Below are 16,692 nucleotides of genomic sequence, written 5' to 3' on the forward strand. Positions count from 1 at the left end.
TTCCTTCTATTTTCCCGCCAATCTCCGTTTTCACCGGCGGGTATAGGGAACATATCTTTTACCCCTTGCCAAGAGGACCCATATGCTGCCTGCAGTAATAATTTCACATCTCCGGGGAGGGGGTTATAAATGGTACAGGTTTGCTCAAGCTGTTGTGAAAAGCTACTGGCTTCTTAACAGGATTAGGGGCAGCTGATATCATATCCCGAGCTTCTCCCGGTGTCCAGGGCTTTAGGACAGCCGTTGTTCCGATCATTACACGGGGGGCTTGTGTCGTGGGGGTAGTGGAGGAATTGGCCTGTCTTATGGTATTCCTGGTATTCATTCCTGGGGCAGGGGTTGTGCTATCATCCATGACTCCTCCCCCCGCCTCCCCGTCTCCATTTTCATTTTCTAGTGGGTTTTGTGGATTTTCTGGTGGGTTTTGTGGATTTTCTGGTGGGTTTTGTGGATTTTCTGGTGGGTTTTGTGGATTTTCTGGTGGGTTTTGTGGATTTACTGGTGGGTTTTGTGGATTTACTGGTGGGTTTTGTAGATTTTCTGGTGGGTTTTGTGGATTTACTGGTGGGTTTTATGGATTTACTGGTGGGTTTTGTGGATTTTCTGGTGGGTTTTGTGGATTTTCTCGTCGCCTGGAGACCTGATCTAGCTGGGCGGCCACTATTTCTATAATCTCCTGCCAATCATCCGGCTTGGTGGTTGGAAGACGGGGATATAAGCCGACAGGGGAAGCGGTCATAACCGGGGCACTCGGGGGGCTGTAAGAGGGAGGGGGCTTCTCCTTACCCTCCTCCTCTTTCTTTTTATTTTTAGGGGGCTGGTGCCTCTTTGCCACCTCTGTCCATTTTTTAAAACAATTCTCCATATCATCTTTATCCCAAGTGGGGTCCCCCGCCCCATCTTTGGTGGTCTGTCTCCATTCCTCAATTAAGGACAATTTAAAACTTCCTCCATATGACCAATCCCCATCAGACCAACCGTACAAATCGCTACTAAACGTTACCGCGTATCTGTCGTCTCCTGTTTCTTTAATTACAGTGTCCGCCGGCGAGCCGGGCGGCACAATGGGATCTCCTACCTTCTCTCGTTGCTTTACTACCTTACTGATTCTTTTCTCAGTCTTAGGATGTACTTTCATTCTTTCAGTCGAGAGGTCGTCCTTCTTTCCTTTTCTAGGAGCTGGGCGCGAGCGCCCTGCTCGACTAGAACTGTTTCCCATTCTTCCGGGTGCAACGTCTCGCGATCTTTTCTGAAATGAGAGTTAGGACAATCCTACAAAATATACAATAATTTACAAAGCGCTCACCGGTGTTCTCTTTTCTGCTCAGCTCGGGGTCTCCTTTTGCCTTTTTGTAATTTTAGCTTCTTTGCGGTAGCTACCTTATGCCTCACCCCCTCGGGGATCTCGGCGGCCCGTCCCCCTTTCAGCTAGGACGGCCTAGGCACCTTCCTCCTTTCAGCTAGGAAGGTCCTTAAAATTCCTCTTTTCTCTTTAAAAGTTAAATTTAGTTCTTTTGGATCTCGTTTTTTTTAGAGATCCTGCCGACTACGCCAGAATCTGTCGAGGAAATATTTAGCTTAAATTAACTCAGGCGGAGACTTTCAGAAGTGCACTTCGAGATAATTTATTTTTAAAAAGCGAGATATATCTCGGAGAGCCTGCTTGAACCGTACCAAGGCAAAACTCTGCTGTACAAGCAAATTGTCCCTATCTTTATACAGAAATTGAATACAGAAATAGAAAAGGAATCTTATTCAGTAGTCCCGTGAGTACAAAGGTCATCTCGGGAGGTACACACTCTATCTATCCTTGCATAGTTTCTCTCTGTTCACAGTCTGATAAGCAGAATAAAAGGAGACTCCATTTTAATACCAGATGGTCATTTAATTGCATCTCTAAGTTTCAAGGCTAAAAAAGCGTGGCTATTTTTCTAGTCCTATTATTTCTTTAAGCATAGCAAAAACAGAATTTAACCCTTCCCTTTTCCATAAGCCATAGATTCATAGATTCTTTCTTCCACAGCCTCTATCCTGTCTATCCCTTTCATGATTTTAAATGTTTCTATAAGATCACCCCTCATCCTTCTGAACTCCAACGAGTAAAGACCCAGTCTACTCAACCTATCATCATAAGGTAACCCCCTCATCTCCGGAATCAGCCTAGTGAATCGTCTCTGTACTCCCTCCAAAGCCAGTATATCCTTCCTTAAGTAAGGTGACCAAAACTGCACGCAGTACTCCAGGTGCGGCCTCACCAATAACCTGTACAGTTGCAGCAGTACCTCCCTGCTTTTGTACTCCATCCCTCTCGCAATGAAGGCCAACATTCCATTCGCCTTCCTGACTACCTGCTGCACCTGCAAACTAACTTTTTGGGATTCATGCACAAGGACCCCCAGGTCCCTCTGCAACGCAGCATGTTGTAATTTCTCCCCATTCAAATAATATTCCCTGTTACTGTTTTTTTTCCCAAGGTGGATGACCTCACACTTTCCGACATTGTATTCCATCTGCCAAACCTTAGCCCATTCGCTTAACCTATCTAAATCTCTTTGCAGCCTCGCTTTGTCCTCTACACAACCTGCTTTCCCACTAATCTTTGTGTCAGTGTGCGCAGGGTATGGTATTGTGGTGGCATCAAAGCCAGATCTGGCCCGAACACAATGTCCACCGGGGTGACCTTGAGTGAGTGACCTAGTGGGATATGTAGGGAAGGAAGAGAATGAGCCCAGTGGGATATATAGGTGGGAGTGAAAGTGAGCCTGGTGGGGTATATAGGGGAGACAGGGAGTGACTCCAGTGGGATATGTAGGGGGGACAGAGAGAGAGCAATGTGGGATATGTAGGGGAGAGTGAGAGTGAAATCAGTGGGATATGTAGGAGAGGGAGAGAGTGAGCCCAATGGGATATATAGGGGAGAGAGAGTGAACCCGGTAGGATATGTAGGGGAGGGAGAGAGTGAGCTAGGTGGGATATGTAGGGGAGAATAAGAGTGAGCCGGGTAGGATATGTAGGGGAGGGAGAGATTGAACCCAGTGGGATAGGTAGGGGAGAGTGAGAGTGAGCCTGCTGGGATATGTAGGGGAGGGAGAGTGAGACTGGTGGGATATGTCGGGGAGGGAGAGAGTGAGCTCGGTGGGATATGTAGGGGAGGGAGAGTGAGACTGGTGGAATATGTAGGGGAGGGAGAGTGAGACTGGTGAGATATGTAGGGGAAGGAGAGAGAGAGCCCGGTGGAATATGTAGAGGAGGGAGAGTGAGAATGGTGGGATATGTAGCAGAGGGAGCGAGTGAGCCTGGTGGGACATGTAGGGGAGGCAGAGAGTTAGCCCGGTGGGATATGTAGGGGAGGGAGAGAGAGAGCACGGTGAGATATGTAGGGGAGGGAGGGAGTGAACCCGGTAGGCTATGTAGGGGAAAGAGAGAGTGAGCCCAGTGGGATATGTAGGGGGGAGTGAATGAGCCCGGTGGGCTATGTAGGGGAGGGAGAGAGTGAGCCCGGTGGGTTATGTTGGGGAGGGAGAGGGTGAGCCCGGTGGGACATGTAGGGGAAAGAGAGAGTGAGCCCAGTGGGATATGTAGGGGGGAGTGAGAATGAGCCCGGTTAGAAATGTAGGAGAGACAGAGGGTGAGCCCAGTGGCATATGTGGGGGGCGGGGGGGGAGAGAGAATGAGCCCAGTGGTATATGTAGGGGAGAGAGAGAGAGTGAGCCCGGTGGGATATGTAGGGGAGGGAGAGAGTGAGACCAGTGGGATATGTAGGGGAGGGAGGGAGTGAACCCGGTAGGCTATGTAGGGGAGAGTGAGAGTGAGCCCGGTGGGATATGTAGGGGAGGGAGAGATTGAGCCCGGTGGGATATGTCGGGGAGGGAGAGAGTGAGACCAGTGGGATATGTAGGGGAGAGAGGGAGTGAACCGGTAGGCTATGTAGGGGAGAGTGAGAGTGAGCCCGGTGGGATATGTAGGGGGCAGTGTGATTGAGCATGATGAGATATGTAGGGGAGAGTGAGAGTGAGCCCGGTGGGATATGTAGGGGAGAGAGAGTGAGCCAGGTGGGATATATTGGGGAGGGAGAGAGTGAGACCTGTGGGATATGTAGGGGAGGGACAGAGTGTACCCGGTGGGATATGTAGGTGAGAGTGAGAGTGAGGCCGGTGGGCTATGTAGGGGAGGGAGAGAGTGAGCCCGGTGGGTTATGTAGGGGAGGGAGAGGGTGAGCCCGGTGGGACATGTAGGGGAAGGGGAGAGTGAGCCCAGTGGGCTATGTAGGGGAGGGAGAGAGAGAGCACGGTGGGATATGTAGGGGAGGGAGAGAGAGAGCACGGTGGGATATGTAGGGGGGAGTGTGAATGAGCCCGGTGAGCTATGTAGGGGAGGGAGAGAGTGAGCCCGGTGGGTTATGTAGTGGAGGGAGAAGGTGAGCCCGGTGGGACATGTAGGGGAGGGACAGAGTGTACCCGGTGGGATATGTAGGTGAGAGTGAGAGTGAGGCCGGTGGGCTATGTAGGGGAGGGAGAGAGTGAGCCCGGTGGGTTATGTAGGGGAGGGAGAGGGTGAGCCCGGTGGGACATGTAGGGGAAGGGGAGAGTGAACCCAGTGGGCTATGTAGGGGAGGGAGAGAGAGAGCACGGTGGGATATGTAGGGGAGGGAGAGAGAGAGCACGGTGGGATATGTAGGGGGGAGTGTGAATGAGCCCGGTGAGCTATGTAGGGGAGGGAGAGAGTGAGCCCGGTGGGTTATGTAGTGGAGGGAGAAGGTGAGCCCGGTGGGACATGTAGGGGAAGGAGAGAGTGAGCCCAGTGGGATATGTAGGGGGGAGTGAGAATGAGCCCGGTTAGAAATGTAGGAGAGACAGAGGGTGAGCCCAGTGGCATATGTGGGGGGCGGAGGGGAGAGAGAGAATGAGCCCAGTGGTATATGTAGGGGAGAGAGAGAGTGAGCCCGGTGGGATATGTAGGGGAGGGAGAGAGTGAGCCCAGTGGGATATATAGGGGCGAGAGAGTGAACCCGGTGGAATATGTAGGGGAGGGAGAGAGTGAGCTAGGTGGGATATGTAAGGGAGAATAAGAGTGAGCCGGGTGGGATATGTAGGGGAGAGAGGGAGTGAACTGGTAGGCTATGTAGAGGAGAGTGAGAGTGAGCCCAGTGGGATATGTAGGGGCCAGTGTGAGTGAGCCCGGTGGGATATGTAGGGGAGGGAGAGATTGAGCCCGGTGGGATATGTAGGGGGGATAGAGAGTAAGCCCTGTGGGATAGGTAGGGGAGGGAGAGAGTGAGCCTGGTGGGATATGTAGGGGAGGCAGAGATTGAGCTCGATGGGATATGTAGGGGAGAGTGAGAGTGAGCCCGGTGGGATATGTAGGGGAGAGAGAGTGAACCAGGTGGGATATGTTGGGGAGGGAGAGAGTGAGACCTGTGGGATATGTAGGAGAGGGAGAGAGTGAGACCTGTGGGATATGTAGGGGAGGGTGAGATTGAGACCTGTGGGATATGTAGGGGGAGTGAGAGAGTGACCCCGGTGGTATATGTCGGGGAGGGAGACAGTGAGCCCGGTGGGATATGTAGGGGAGGAGAGAATGAGCCTAGTGGGATATGTAGGGTAGAGTGAGAGTGAGCCCGGTGCGATAGGTAGGGTGGAGTGAGAGTGAGGCCGGTGGGATATGTAGACGAGTGAGAAAGTGAGCCCGGTGGGATATGTAGTGGAGGGACAGAGTGAGCCCAGTGGGATATTACATAGAAACATAGAAACATAGAAAGTAGGTGCAGGAGTAGGCCATTCGGCCCTTCGAGCCTGCACCACCATTCAATAAGATCATGGCTGATCATTCACCTCAGTACCTCTTTCCTCCTTTCGCTCCATACCCCTTGATCCCCCAAGGACGACATCTAACTCCTTTTTGAATATATTTAGTGAATTGGCCTCAACAACTTTCTGTGGTATAGAATTCCACAGGTTCACCACTCTCTGGGTGAAGAAGTTTCTCCTCATCTCGGTCCTAAATGGCTTACCCCTTATCCTTAGACTGTGACCCCTGGTTCTGGACTTCCCCAACATTGGGAACATTCTTCCTGCACCTAACCAGTCTAAACCCGTCAGAATTTTAAACGTTTCGATGAGATCCCCTCTCATTCTTCTGAACTCCAGTGAATATAAGCCCAGTTGATCCAGTCTTTCTTGATATGTCAGTCCCACCATCCCAGGAATCAGTCTAGTGAACCTTCGCTGCACTCCCTCAATAGCAAGAATATCCTTCCTCAACTTAAGAGACCAAAACTGTACACAATACTCCAGGTGTGGCCTCACCACGGCCCTGTACAACTGTAGTAATACCTCCCTGCCCCTGTACTCAAATCCCCTCGCTATGAAGGCCAACATGCCATTTGCTTTCTTAACCGCCTGCTGTACCTGCATGCCAACCATCAATGACTGATGTACCATGACACCCAGGTCTCATTGCACCTCCCCTTTTCCTAATCTGTCACCATTCAGATAATAGTCTGTCTCTCTGTTTTTACCACCAAAGTGGATAACCTTACATTTATCCACATTATACTTCATCTGCCATGCATTTGCCCACTCACCTAACCTATCCAAGTCACTCTGCAGCCTCATAGCATCCTCCTCGCAGCTCACACTGCCACCCAACTTAGTGTCATCCGCAAATTTGGAGATACTACATTTAACCCCCTCGTCTAAATCATTAATGTACAATGTAAACAGCTGGGGCCCCAGCACAAAACCTTGCGGTACCCCACTAGTCACTGCCTGCCATTCTGGAAAGTACCCATTTACTCCTACTCTTTGCTTCCTGTCTGCCAACCAGGTCTCAATCCACGTCAGCACACTACCCCCAATCCCATGTGCTTTAACTTTGCACATTAATCTCTTGTGTGGGACCTTGTCGAAAGCCTTCTGAAAGTTCAAATACACCACATCAACTGGTTCTCCCTTGTCCACTCTACAGGAAACATCCTCAAAAAATTCCAGAAGATTTGTCAAGCATGATTTCCCTTTCACAAATCCATGCTGACTTGGACCTATCATGTCACCTCTTTCCAAATGCGCTGCTATGACATCCTTAGTAATTTATTCCATCTTTTATCCACTACCGATGTCAGGCTGACCAGTCCATAATTCCCTGTTTTCTCTCTCCCTCCTTTTTTAAAAAGTGGGGTTACATTGGCTACCCTCCACTCCATAGGAACTGATCCAGAGTCAATGGAATGTTGGAAAATGACTGTCAATGCACCCGCTATTTCCAAGGCCACCTCCTTAAGTACTCTGAGATGCAGACCATCAGGCCCTGGGGATTTATCGGCCTTCAATCCCATCAATTTCCCCAACACAATTTCCCGACTAATAAGGATTTCCCTCAGTTCCTCCTTCTTACTAGACTCTCTGACTCCTTTTATATCTGGAAGGTTGTTTGTGTCCTCCTTAGTGAATACCGAACCAAAGTACTTGTTCAATTGGTCTGCCATTTCTTTGTTCCCCATTATGACTTCCCCTGATTCTGACTGCAGGGGACCTACGTTTGTCTTTACGAACCTTTTTCTCTTTACATAACTATAGAAGTTTTGTATGGGAGAATGAGAGTGAGCTCGGTGGGTTATGTAGGGGAGGGGGAGAGTGAGCCAAGTGGGATATGTAGGGGAGGGAGAGTGTGAGCCCGGTGGGATATTTAAGGGAGAGTGAGAGTGAGCCCAGTGGGATATGTAGAATGGGAGAGAGAGAGTCCAGTGGGATATGTCGGGGCAAAGCGAGTGAGCCTGGTGGGATATGTAGGGGAGACAGAGAATGAGCCCGTTGGAATATGTAGGGGAGACAGAGAGTGAGCCCGCTGGGATATGTAGGGGAGAGTGAGAATGAGCCTGGTGGGATTTGCAGGGGGGAGAGAGAGTGAGCCCGGTGGAATATGTAGCGGGGAGAGAGAGTGAGTCCGGTGGGATTTGTAGCGGGGAGTGAGAGGGAGCCTGGTGGTATATGTAGGGGTATAGAGAGTGAGCCCTGTGGGCTAATTAGGGGGGATAGAAAGTGAGCCCAGTGGGATATGTAGGGGAAGGAGAGAGTGACACCGGTGGTATATGTAGGGGAGGGAGAGAGTGACTCCGGTGGTATATGTAGCGGAGGGAGAGAGTGACTCCGGTGGTATATGTAGCGGAGGGAGAGATTGAGCCTGGTGGGATATGTAGCGGAGACAGTGACTCTAGTGGGGATGTCACTGCATTTTCTGTTGTGACATGCTACAAAAATAAGACTACGACTTGCATTTATATAGCGCCTTTCATGACCACCAGACGTCTCAAACGCTTTACAGCCAATGAAGTACTTTTTGGAGTGTAGTCACTGTTGTAATGTGCGAAACCCAGCAGTCAACTTGCGCACAGCAAGCTCCCACAAAGAGTAATGTCATATGTATTTGATATATCTGACTCTCCCTCCTTGACATTGGGAGCAAGTAACCACACTGAGTGGTTTCAACTATTCTTTAAATTGGCGGTTTGCAGATTCCCACATCCGATTGCTGCTCATTTGTCCATTTTTTTTTCTGTCTTCCTGTGGCTCCGTAATTTCTGCTGTTTTGCTCCTCTTATGAATGAACATTATTGTCCTTCCTCACCACAAATGTTTTCAGCAGGGACTAGAAGCAAGGAAGTCTGATAATTCACTCAGAGCCACCGATCGCTTAAGTGGCAGCCGGAAGGGTCGTCATGTGGTCAGAGTGGGATGTCCAGAGTGGAACCCATTAAAGGGTCACAAAACCTCACTGTGGTGTTCCAGGAATGTGTTTCCATGACTACTGCTTGGCTGCTTTTTTTTGCTGGACTCAGTCTCCCCTGAGGTTTCTGCTGGCTTCTGGACCACTGCTCTTTGGGGCTGAGCCACGCATCTGCTGAACAGGCTTCTGGCACCAAGCGCGGACGTAAGAGATTGCGGAGCCTGGTCTCGGAAACAGCTCTTCCTCTTCAACTCCGTCAGCTTCAAGCTGAACTTGGCCAGGCGCTCTGGTTTCCAGGGCGACCAGAAATGAGCATTAGGAACAGGAGGGGGCCATTCAGCCCCTCGGGCCTGCTCCGCCATTCGATTGGGTCACGGCTGATCTTCTGCCTCAGCTGAATTTCCCTGCCTTCGCTCCATATCCCTCGCTATCCTCACCCAGCAAAATTCGTATCGATCTCAGTCTCGAAAGCTCCAATTGACCCCCAGCATCCGCAGCCTTTTTGGGGAGAGCGTTCCACATTTCCACTACCCTTTGTGCGAATAAGTGCTTTCTGATTTCACTCCTGAGTAGCCTGGAACCAATTTTAAGATGATAACCCCTGGCTCTTGATGCCCCATGCCAGAGGAAATAGTTTCTCCATATAGAATCATAGAATAGAAATTTACAGCACAGAAGGAGGCCATTTCGGCCCTATCAAATCCTTTGACCATTTTAAACACCTTGATCAAATTACCCCTCAATCTCCTAAACACCAGGGAATACAAGCCAGCACAGAAAGGGACCCAGCGAAGAAAAATGTAAAGGGCATGGAGAAAGTGTAGGGAAACCAAACTAATTGTCTAGATCTTTCAGAGGAGCAGCACTGGTGCAATATGGTGAATGGCCTCCCTCCATGTGGTAAACCTCTGTGACTTAATGTTAAAGGAGTTGCTATAACCTTTTGCAGTCACAGGAAGGTTATGTTGCACTATATGTGATGCATCCTAAATCTCTATTAATTTAGAGCAGGGGGTCACTGGATCGTGATTCAAACTGTGGTTGATGGGCTTTCCCTCCCAGCTAACTTGGGGTGTAGAACAAATTCTTACGCCTCTTTGATGATAAACCCTTTATAAATCACTGGTGAGGCCTCAGCTGGAGTATTGTGTCCAATTCTGGGCACCACATTTTAGGAAGGATGTCAAGGCTTCAAAGAAGGTGCAGAGGGGGTTTGCTAGAATGGTACCAGAGCTGAGGGACTTCAGTTACATGGAGAGACCGAGAGAAGCTGGGGTTGCTCTCCTCAGAGCAGAGAATGTTAAGAGGAGAATCATGAAGAGTTTTGGTAGAGTAAATAAGGGGAAACATTCCACTCGCACGAGGCTCGATAATTTAAGGGCGCATTTAAGACAATTGGCAAAAGAACCAGAATGGGAGACGAGGAAGTTTTTTTTTACGCAGCGAGCTGCTGTAATCTGGAATGCACTGCTGAAAGGGCGGTGGAAGCAGATTCAGTAGTAACTTTTCAAAAGGGAATTGAACAAATACTTGAAGGGGTGAAAATTGCAGGGCTTCGGGGAAAGAGCAGGATGGAGTGGGACTAATTGTATAGCTCTTGCATAGACCTTGGCGCTCCTTTGCTGCTTCCCGCCTCTCCTGCTGTGCCTGCCCACACTCCAATCAGCAAACAGGTACAGCAGGAGAGGCGGCGAGCGGCAGAGGAGCGGCGAGATCGGGGGCGAGGGAGCGGCGAGAGATTGTTGAGCGATATGACTGGGGCTCAGGAAAGGCGAGGGCCCAGGGGCAGCACGGGCCCAGCCCACAGTGCGATACGTGTGCGCATCAGGTCTGTGCAGCAGATCTGGTCTCCAGTCGTCTTGGGTAATCCTTGCCACTGGACCAAGACCTAGCTCGGTCAAGCCCGTGTGGTGGCTGGTGTGCAACGGCCACCGCATGGTAATAAAATCCACGCACAGGCATCTTCCACCCTTCAAGATGTAGTTCAGGACCTGGAATATCAGGTCCGTCATTGAAACACCTGGGAACTCATCCCTTTTTGGTGTGGAAGCAAGTCATCCTCGATACGAGGGGCCGCCGAAGAAGAAGTCTTGCATAGAGCTGGCACAGGCATGATGGGCCAATGACCTCCTTCTGTGCTGTAAGTTCTATGATTCTGTTTCTCTGGCTAAGAGTGGTCCAGTTAACACGGACGAAGATCGAGCCTGGAGGTTTGCTGAACTGTTTGGATTAGACCCACAATGGATAAACCCCCTCAGTCATGCAGGGAGCAATCCCCCTCTACCCCCTTCCCCTGCTCTAATATAAAGTCAGAGCTCTGTGAAAAGGGGACAGGGAGGGCAGGGGAATGCAACATCCTGCTTTCATGTCCCATTGAAGTTGACTGAGAGCAGCACTGGCCTGGCAGGTGAACTTGCGCACGTTTCACCACCTCAGCACGTCCCAAAACGCTTTACAGCCAATGAAGTACGTTTGAAATGTAGTCACTGTTGTAATGTAGGAAATGTAGCAGCCAATTTGCGCAAAGCAGGCGCCCACAAGCAGCAATGAGATAATGACCAGTGAATGTTTTTAAAAAAAATACTAAATATTGGCCAGGATACCAGGGAGAACTCCCCTGCTCTGCTTCAAAACCGTAGAGGTGGAATCTTTTGCATCCACTTGAACGGGCAGACGGGGCCTCGGTTTAATGGCTCATCTGCAAGACGGCACCTCCGACAGCGTAGGGCTCCCTCAGCACTGCACTGGGAGTGATGGCCTAGATTATGTGGTCAAGTCTCTGGAGTGGGACTCAAAATCAAAACCTTGTGACTCGGAGGCGAGAGTTGCTGCCCACTGAGCCACGGCTGACATTGCCGCTAAGTGACGGGACCAAAAAAGGTGGGGCAGTTGACAAAATGTCCGCAGAAGGTTGTCATTTTCTCTCGATTGTAACGTCTGTTTTCCCGCAGCATTTACCGGCCGGTTTTGCGACGTGAACGTCGATGATTGTAAGGCTCACCGGTGTCAGAACGGCGGGACCTGTGTGGACGGAGTCAGCACATACGATTGCAAATGCCCCTCGATGTGGACCGGTAATAACCTTGATACTATCCGAACATCGACACTAAACAGTTCTAGCAAAGTCTTTTAGTTCCACCGTGACTTCAGCTGCTGAAAGATGTGCATAAGTCAGGGGGTTGATGGGATAAGGTCATGGTGAGGAGTGGTGAGAGATCGTGGCGGAGAGATCGGGGCCCCGGAGCGTCATGACTGGGGCCAAGAGAGGCGAGGATTCGGGGCCCAGAAGGGGAGAGGGCCCAGAGGCAGCAGGGGCCAGCCCACACTGCGATCTATGGACAGTAGGAGTATGTGTGCACACTAGGTCCGTGCAGCAGATCTGGTCTCCAGTCGTCCTGGTTAATCCTTGCCACTGGACCAAGACCTAGCTCTGTCAAGCCCGTGTGTCGGCTGGTGTGCAACGGCCACCACACGTTAAAAAAATCCAAGCACAGGCATCTTCCCCCCTTCAACATGTAGTTCAGGATCTGGAATATCAGATCCCTCATTGAAACACCTGGGAATTCATCCGTTTTTGGTGTGGAGGGATCACCTAATACTATGGTGAGTTCAGTGGTTGGAGGGCTAAGGTCATGGTCAGTTCAATGGATTGATGGGAAAGGTCACGGCGAGTTCAGGAGTTAGAGAGCTAAGGTCATGGGGAGTTTAGGGGCTGGTGGGATAAGGTCACGGTGAGTTCATGGGCTGGTGGGATAAGGTTACAGTGAGTTCAGGGGTTGGAGGGCTAAGGTCATGGGGAGTTCAGGGGCTGATGGAATAAGGTCATGGTGAGTTTAGGGGTTGGAGGGCTAAGGTCGCTGTGAGTTCAGGGGTTGGAGGGCTAAGGTCATGGGGAGTTCAGGGATTGGAGGGCTAAGGTCACTGTGAGTTCAGGAGTTGAAGGGCTAATGTCATGGGGAGTTCAGGGGTTGGAGGACTAAGGTCATGGGGAGTTCTGAGGTTGGTGGGATAAGGTCATGGGGAGTTCAGGGGTTGGAGGGCTAAGGTCGCTGTTAGTAGAGTGGGCTCTTTGAAGTGAAGTGTTCTTTTGCAGCAACTTCCATAGTCTGCCTGCAGTAGAAGTAAGCGCTGGTTCAGACGATTGTTGTGTGGGTCTGTGGAGGGCAGATATTGTGTGAAGCGGCGAGCAGTGGCATGGTGTGACCCTCCTGCGTTGGGTTGCAGGCCAGTACTGCACTGAGGATGTGGATGAGTGCCAGCTCCAGCCCAACCTGTGCCAGAACGGGGGGACCTGCATCAACACTGACGGCAGCTACAACTGCATCTGTGTCAACGGCTGGTCTGGCCACGACTGCAGCGACAACATCAACGACTGCACCGAGACCTCCTGCTCACAGGGCGCCACCTGCCACGACAAGGTGGCAAACTTTGTGTGCGAGTGCCCACCGGGTAAAAAAGGTAAGAGTGCGCGAGCTTTTAAATACACAAGAGATAGGATTACTCAGATTTACACAGGATTGCATAGGATATACGGCACAGAAACAGCCCATTCGGCCCAACCAGTCCGTGCCGGTGTTTATGCTCCACTCGAGCCTCCTCCCGTCTTTCCTCATCTAAATCTATCAGCATACCCCTCGATTCCCTTCTCCCTCATATGCTTATCTAGCCTCCCCTTAAATGCATCGATACTATTCACTTCAACCACTCCCTGTGGTAGTGAGTTCCACATTCTCAACACTCTCTGGGTAAAGAAGTTTCTTCTGAATTCCCTATTGGATTTCTTGGTGACTATCTTATACTGATGGCCTCTAGTTATGTTCATCCCCACAAGTGGAAACATTCTCCCTGTGTCCACTCTATCAAAACCTTTCATCAGTTTAAAGACCTCTATTAGATCAGCCCTCAGCCTTCTTTATTTAAGAGAAAAGAGACCCAGCCTGTTCACCCTTTCCTGATATGTCTACCCTCGCATTTCTGGTGTCATCCTTGTAAATCTTCTCTGCACCTTCTCCAGGGGCTCAATATCCTTTTTATACTATGACTTTTTGTGAATGATGTGGGGGGTGGGCTTGGTCCTTGTATTTGGTGTATGGGGAGTGGGGGCTTAGTCCTTGTATTTTGGTGTATGGGGAGGGGAGGGGGCTTGGTCCTTGTATTTTGGTGTATGGGGAGGGGAGGGGGCTTGGTCCTTGTATTTTGGTGTATGGGGAGGGAGGGAATGTAGCTCAACCAATCTCGATGTGTCCAATTGGACAGTGGGAGTCGGCAGGGCAACCTAATAGTGGAAGTCCACAGCCAGGCCTTATTCTGCCCTCGCCCGACATCTGCACGAACAAACCTTTGCCACAGGGGCCACTGGACGCTTGAATCAGGAGTGGGAACCCTGGCTCGTCTGCGGCAACAGAGGGGGGTCATTTTAACACCTCGCCGGGCGGTTGTCCCGCGGGATCCGGTGAAACACTGGTTTTACACCCTGTCCAATATTACTCTCCATTGACTTCAATGGAGGGTAAAATCGTGGCAGGGTATAAAACCAATGTCACCCCCTGATACCATCAGTTTTGATGGATGGGTTCGGTTAAAATTGCCCCTTCATTGCACTAGTAGTCAATCTATGAAATTCTTTGGAATTCCCTACCCGAGAGGTCTGTGGAGGCTCAGCCGTTGGGCATATGCAAGAAAGAGACGGAAAGACTTTGGAATATTAAGGGAATCAGAGGATATGGGGATCGGGCAGGAAAGTGGAGTTGAGGTCGAAGATCAGCCATGATCTTATTGAATGGCGGAGCAGGCTCAAGGGGCCGAATGGCCAAATCCTGCTCTAATTCTTATGTTCTATGGAACAGGCTCCCAACGAACACGGTGCAAGCAGTTAATGCTGATTCATTTCAATGCAAATTAGATAGGTTTCTTTCAGAAACTAACATTTGAAGATACATTGAGACATGACATGTGGTTAAGTATCGCATGCTTGGGAGCAAGAGGTGACTTTGGTCCTAACTTCTCCCCCACTGGGGTTTCCCTCACCTCATGTCTGGGTCTGTTGTCGACTAATTGACAGAGATCGAGGGCTGTGATTAGACAACAACTCTATTGTCATTGTATCATTGTGTCACAAGAACATAAGAACATTAGAAATGGGAACAGGAGTAGGTCATACGGCCCCTCGAGCTTGCTCCGCCATTCAATATGACCATGGTTGATCTGATCATGGACTCAGCTCCACTTCCCTGCCCACTCCCCATAACCTTTTACTCCCTTATCGCTCAAAAATCTATCTCCGCCTTAAGTTTATTCAATGACCCAGCCTCCACAGCTCGCTGGGGCAGAGAATTCCATAGATTTACAACCCTGCGAGAGACGAAATTCCTCCTCATCTCAGTTTTAAATGGGCAGCCCCTTATTCTGAGACCATGGCCCCCATATTGGTGGCCTTACCGCCCACTGCCATCTGCTGCCGCCGACTGCTGCCGAGTTTGCCTGCCGTTTTTTCCTCTCGCTCCCAGTTTCCACTTGGGCTGGAGCGGGCGGGAGGGGAGTACCACCGGGAACCGCCTGCTGATGTCCTCTGGTGGCCAAGTCGCGTAAGTGGCCTCCCGCCCGCCGACTTGCCAGATTGGTGCAGGGCGGGAGTCGGCGCCAGCAGGGGGAAGGACCGCTGTGTGGAGGCTGGTCTAACCCCAACGGTAGGTATGAAGACCTGCAAAAGAAGGCCCATGAACATCTTTTACATTTTTTTTTACAACAACTTACCTGGTTCTGGTCTCCTGAAAGTGTTCCGGTGATTTTTTTTTTTTGTGATGTTTTTACTTTTCAGGTCTTCCACCCTCCCTGGGCCCGACTTTATCCTCGGCGTCACTTGGGCGGCAAGCCCCTTTGCTGCCAAGATCGAGAACTCCCGCCCGGTGTCACCCAGATTGACGGCGTAAGCCATTATGTTGCCACCGGATGGTACTGCCACCTCTTTTAGAGGAATCTTTCAGGCAAAGTACCGCCCGGTCTCTCGGCGGCCATCGGCAGTCCTTCGGGCGGCAAATGGGCAGGCCTTGCAGCTGATGAAAACCGAGGCCCTAGTTTTACTTTTCCCCCCATGAGTGGAAATATCCTCTCTGCGCTCAGCTTGTCAACCCCCCCCATTATCTTATATGTTTCGATAAGATCACCTCATTCTTCTGGACTCCAATGTGTATAGACCCAACCTACTCAACCTTTCCTCATAAGTCAACCCCCTCATCTCCGGAATCAACCGCGTGAACCTTCTCTGAACAGTTTCCAATGCAAGTATATTCTTCCTTAAATACGGAGACCAAAACTGCACGCAGTACTCCAGGCGTGGCCTCACCAATACCCTGTACAGTTATAGCAGGACTTCTCTGCTTTTATACTCTATCCCCATTGCAATAAAGGCCAACATTCCATTTGCCTTCCTGATCACTTGCTGTACCTGCATAATAACTTTTTGTGTTTCATGCACAAGGACCCCCAGGTCCATCTGTACCGCAGCATTTTGTAATCTCTCCCTATTTAAATAATAATTTGATTTTTATTTTTTCTGCCAACATGGATAAGCTCACATTTTCCCACACTATACTCCATCTGCCAAATTTTTGTCCACTCACTTAGCCTCTCTATATCCCTTTGCAGATTTTTTGTGTCCTCCTCACAATTTGCTTTCCAACCCATCTTTGTATCATAGAAACATAGAAAATAGGTGCAAGAGTAGGCCATTCGGCCCTTCGAGCCTGCACCACCATTCAATATGATCATGGCTGATCATGCAACTTTAGTACCCCATTCCTGCTTTCTCTCCATACCCCTTGATCCCTTTAGCCGCAAGTGCCACATCTAACTCCCTTTTGAATATATCTAACAAACTGGCCTCAACAACTCTCTATGGTAGAGAATTCCACAAGTTCACAATTCTCTGAGTGAAGAAGTTTCTCCTCATCTTGGCAAACTTGGCTACATTAC

General features: G+C 50.2%; 1 protein-coding gene across 1 annotated transcript in view; it reads left to right on the forward strand.

Moving 5' to 3' along the window:
* Window positions 1–16,692, forward strand: part of LOC139229815 (neurogenic locus notch homolog protein 1-like) — a 388,541-nt gene that overhangs the window by 274,541 nt on the left and 97,308 nt on the right. Inside the window, exons 5-6 of the mRNA XM_070861407.1 lie at window positions 11,673–11,795; window positions 12,946–13,179. Coding sequence (XP_070717508.1) covers window positions 11,673–11,795; window positions 12,946–13,179 — 357 coding nt within the window. The remainder of the gene's footprint in view (window positions 1–11,672; window positions 11,796–12,945; window positions 13,180–16,692) is intronic.

The sequence above is a fragment of the Pristiophorus japonicus genome, chromosome 19 (assembly GCF_044704955.1).
Source record: "Pristiophorus japonicus isolate sPriJap1 chromosome 19, sPriJap1.hap1, whole genome shotgun sequence".
Lineage (NCBI taxonomy): Eukaryota > Metazoa > Chordata > Chondrichthyes > Pristiophoridae > Pristiophorus > Pristiophorus japonicus.